Source organism: Notothenia coriiceps, unplaced genomic scaffold, assembly GCF_000735185.1.
Source record: "Notothenia coriiceps isolate Sejong01 unplaced genomic scaffold, NC01 NC01_scaffold00029989, whole genome shotgun sequence".
In the NCBI taxonomy this organism is placed as follows: domain Eukaryota; kingdom Metazoa; phylum Chordata; class Actinopteri; order Perciformes; family Nototheniidae; genus Notothenia; species Notothenia coriiceps.
Genome location: NW_011362690.1, coordinates 1 through 3,623, shown reverse-complemented (window position 1 = coordinate 3,623; position 3,623 = coordinate 1). Strand labels below are relative to the sequence as shown.

At 42.8% G+C, this 3,623-nt stretch overlaps 1 protein-coding gene across 1 annotated transcript; it reads left to right on the top strand.

Annotated features, from left to right (window-relative positions):
* Positions 1-1,063: 1,063 nt before the first annotated feature.
* On the top strand, positions 1,064-3,380 carry LOC104959196 (tripartite motif-containing protein 16-like; the record flags this gene model as incomplete). Its single annotated transcript, XM_010787063.1, has 2 exons — positions 1,064-1,994; positions 3,257-3,380. Coding segments are annotated over exons 1-2 (1,012 nt in total), but the record flags the coding sequence as incomplete, so codon positions are not given.
* Between the last annotated feature and the right edge of the window lie 243 nt (positions 3,381-3,623).

Below are 3,623 nucleotides of genomic sequence, written 5' to 3'. Positions count from 1 at the left end.
CACTGCATTTTCATTTCCTTACCATCACACCTCTGTGCACCAGTAGATCTATTTGGGGAGTGTTGTTTGTATAATTTGTATCACTGATTGGCAGTAAGTGTCTATGATCTGTGCTAAGGCCTTTTCTCTGTAGTAGTTATACAGAATAAACCCTTCTATCAAGTTTTGTTTTTCTGTTTCCATGTCAGCGTAATCCAGATTATGCTGTTTGGAGTAGCTAAACAAGTCACTGGCTAGATTAATATTTTTGAAAAGTTGTTAATCCGGCCTGCTGTGAATAAGTGCGCTAGGCCTAGGGAGCTGCTTATTTTAAAAGTCAAACTCACTTACGGCTTCATACACACTCAAAATAAATCAACAAGCGTGATATATTTAGCTGCAGCTTAAGTAAAGAGACACATGACTTGTTCAGAAATCAGATCTTATTTAAATATTAAATGCAGGTATAAGATTATCACAAATATATAGATATTTGTTGGTCAAAATGGCCAAAAATACGTTTGAGGTAACTTTAAAACAGTGTTGCCATAATGTTGTTCGTCCACCAGAGAATGCTGAAAAGTTTTTTTTCCACCTCTTATATATTCCGCTCAATATATTCTAAAAATGCTTTTGTAATGTGTTTAAATTAAATACCAATTAATTATCTTTGCAAAGTTGCTCCATTTTTATCTTGCAAGCCAATCAGAGCAGTTTCATTCTTAAAGAGAGGCGTCAAAACGGAGCGTTTTAAACCGAGGCCTTAGAAAGGTATTTATAATTAGGCAGTGTGAGAAAAATAAAGTATTTTTTGAACAATAAATATGTAGTAGAAACCTAAAATGCAAGTATGAACCTGAAAACGACAATGATATGTCTCCTTTAAAAACGAATACAAGGAATAATATAAACAACACTCCCCAAATCTTGCAAGGGCTCACTTATTACAAACCGAGATATTTCCGATATCTGGCTTGAGTTCGAGATAATAAATGAGTCCTGTCATGCTTTGCTTCATAATTTTGCATGAAATGACCTCACCTAAAGTCATGCCACCTAACCCGAGCGCCCCTTAATATCACAGCAGGTTTGATGCCCGGTTCAGAGCCTGGTTGCTTGCGCTGAAAATGACCCTGCCAATCTGCTGTGCAGGAATGGCCTCCACCGGGAACCTTTCTGAAGAGCAAGTGCACTGCTCCATCTGTCTGGACGTCTTCACCAACCCCGTGTCCATCCCCTGCGGACACAACTTCTGCCAGGGCTGCATCCTGGGATACTGGAAAACCAGCCCTTTGTACCAGTGCCCTATGTGTAAGAAGTCTTTCTGCAAGAGGCCGGACATTAGCATCAACACGGTGCTGAGGGAAATCGCTGAGCAGTTCAAGGAGATCAGGATTAGAAGTGCGGAAGAAAAGGTGAGCGAAGAGGTGGAAGGCGAGAAGAAGTGGACGATGGAAAGAAAGAAAAAGGAGGATGAGGAGAGGCTTTTGGAGGAGGAGCAGAAGCAAGATGTTCGGGAGGAGGTGAGAAGTAAGGAAGAGAAAAAGCTTCTCCCAGAGGATTTACCACCGCTTATCCCCCCTGTGCCAGCACCCAGAAGATCTCCTCCACCCTCACCAGATCAGGAACCAGCTCCACTGCTCCAAATATCCCCCCCACCTTCACCTCAAATCCCTAGTTCTTCACCTCCCTCCTCTTCACTCCCACTTCCTGCTTGGGAGGAGGTATTCTGTGATGTGTGCCTGGGCGACGGCAGACCAAAAGCCATCAAATCCTGCCTCGTTTGTCTCACCTCCTACTGCGAGGAGCACCTGAAGGCTCATTCGGCCCGGTTCACCAAGCACAAGCTGATCGAGCCCGTCGCCAACATGGAGGACCGGATGTGTCCGAAGCACGAGAGGCTCCTGGAGCTCTTCTGTAAGAAGGACCAGACCTGTGTGTGCGTCCTCTGCACCGAGACCGACCACCGGGCGCATTACACCGTCCCCGTGGAGAGGGAATGGATGGAGAAAAAGGTAAAAATCAATCCATGTTTTCTTATATCAGTTAGTAGAGGGGCTTTCAAGGTAGAAACCTCATTGGTGGTGTTTGTTTGATTGAGAAAGCCAAAGAGAATGTGATCTTCAACTGTCAAAACGAAAATGATTTCCTGATTAGACGATTGGGGATTGTTGTCATATACACTTTGAACCATCAATTGATTTTACCCCTATTACTTAATAAAAATACATTTTAACTAACCATAATATAACACTTTCAAAAAGGTTTATTTGTTTTTTCCCAATCTTGGAATGAATCTAGTCTGACCTCTTACTGATCAACCACATTATATTACCTAAAAGTGTTTATGTTGAAGATCATTTAAAACATGTCCCCACGACCAGAGTTGGGTGTAACGCACTACAAAGTAACGCGTTACTGAAATAATATTACTTTTGTCGGTAACGGAGTAGTGTAACGCGTTACTTTTATAATTCAGTAATCACACTACAGTTACTAACATTGCCCCGACACGCGTTACTTCGTTACTTTTGTAAAATAATCACACTCACTGACAGACAAGAGGGGTTTCCGCCGCAGGTTTGTATACATGTAGGCCTACGTAATCTGCGCGATTTGCCCGTCCACATCTCCACGTGCAGTGCTGCATAAACATGTCTTTTCATCTGTAAACTTCCTCAACGGGGCCGCTCGCTCTCTTTTTGACCATCTCTGTTACTAAGTTATGGAAAACTAAATAAATAAGTCATTAGATACCTTACCGTTACTGCGCTCATAAAGAATGATAAGAATAAGAATAATGCGTCTTGAACTGGTTTCATTAATTAGTGTCTTTACGTTTCACAGACTGTTAGCTTGTTGTGGTAGGCTGGTAGCCTCTTTTATTAAAGAGCATATCAAAAGAAAGACTTGTGTTATGTCTTCCTTAATGCAATAGTAATTGGGGGTGCAAGTGGAGTCTCGCAGAGGCAAAACTGTGGCGCGCTTACACTGTAGGTGCTCCGCAGTCTGCGTGATCTGCCTGTAGGGAGGGGCGGGCCGGCCCTGCGAGTAAAGTAACGAGTAAAGTAACGAGTTACTTTATGTAGACAGTAACGAAGTAGTGTAATATATTACTTTTTTTTAGTAACGACCCCATCTCTGCCCACGACAAAGTATTCATATCAGCAATGCTACATGCTTTTGCCCCCAAAACTGAAACTACAACAATAAAAGTAAAGACGGATGTTTGTGGTGTCATGTTTTTGCCTGTCATCGGCTTTGTTTGTGTGTGCAGGCGCAGCTGAAGATGACAGAAATAGACATCCAGCAGATGATCCACGAGAGAGAGAAAAAGTTGCATGAGATCAAACTCTGCGTGGAAGAAAACAAAGTGAGTCCTGCTGAGCTCAAACACTTAGGCCCAATCCCAAACCACGCCCTACACACTACCCCTCCATGACGGAGTGAACTCCTTCTGTAGCCACACTCACAGCTCAACGAGGCTCCCTCCTGTCAGATGGAGGGAGTAAATACAGCGGCAAGCTTTGGGACAAACTCCCCTCTCTCCTGCAGAAACAGGAAATGCCTTAACTGTATGTAACAACGGTTTCAAATCAGCATCTCTTTGACAAAAATACAAATTAATAACTAAAATAAACTAC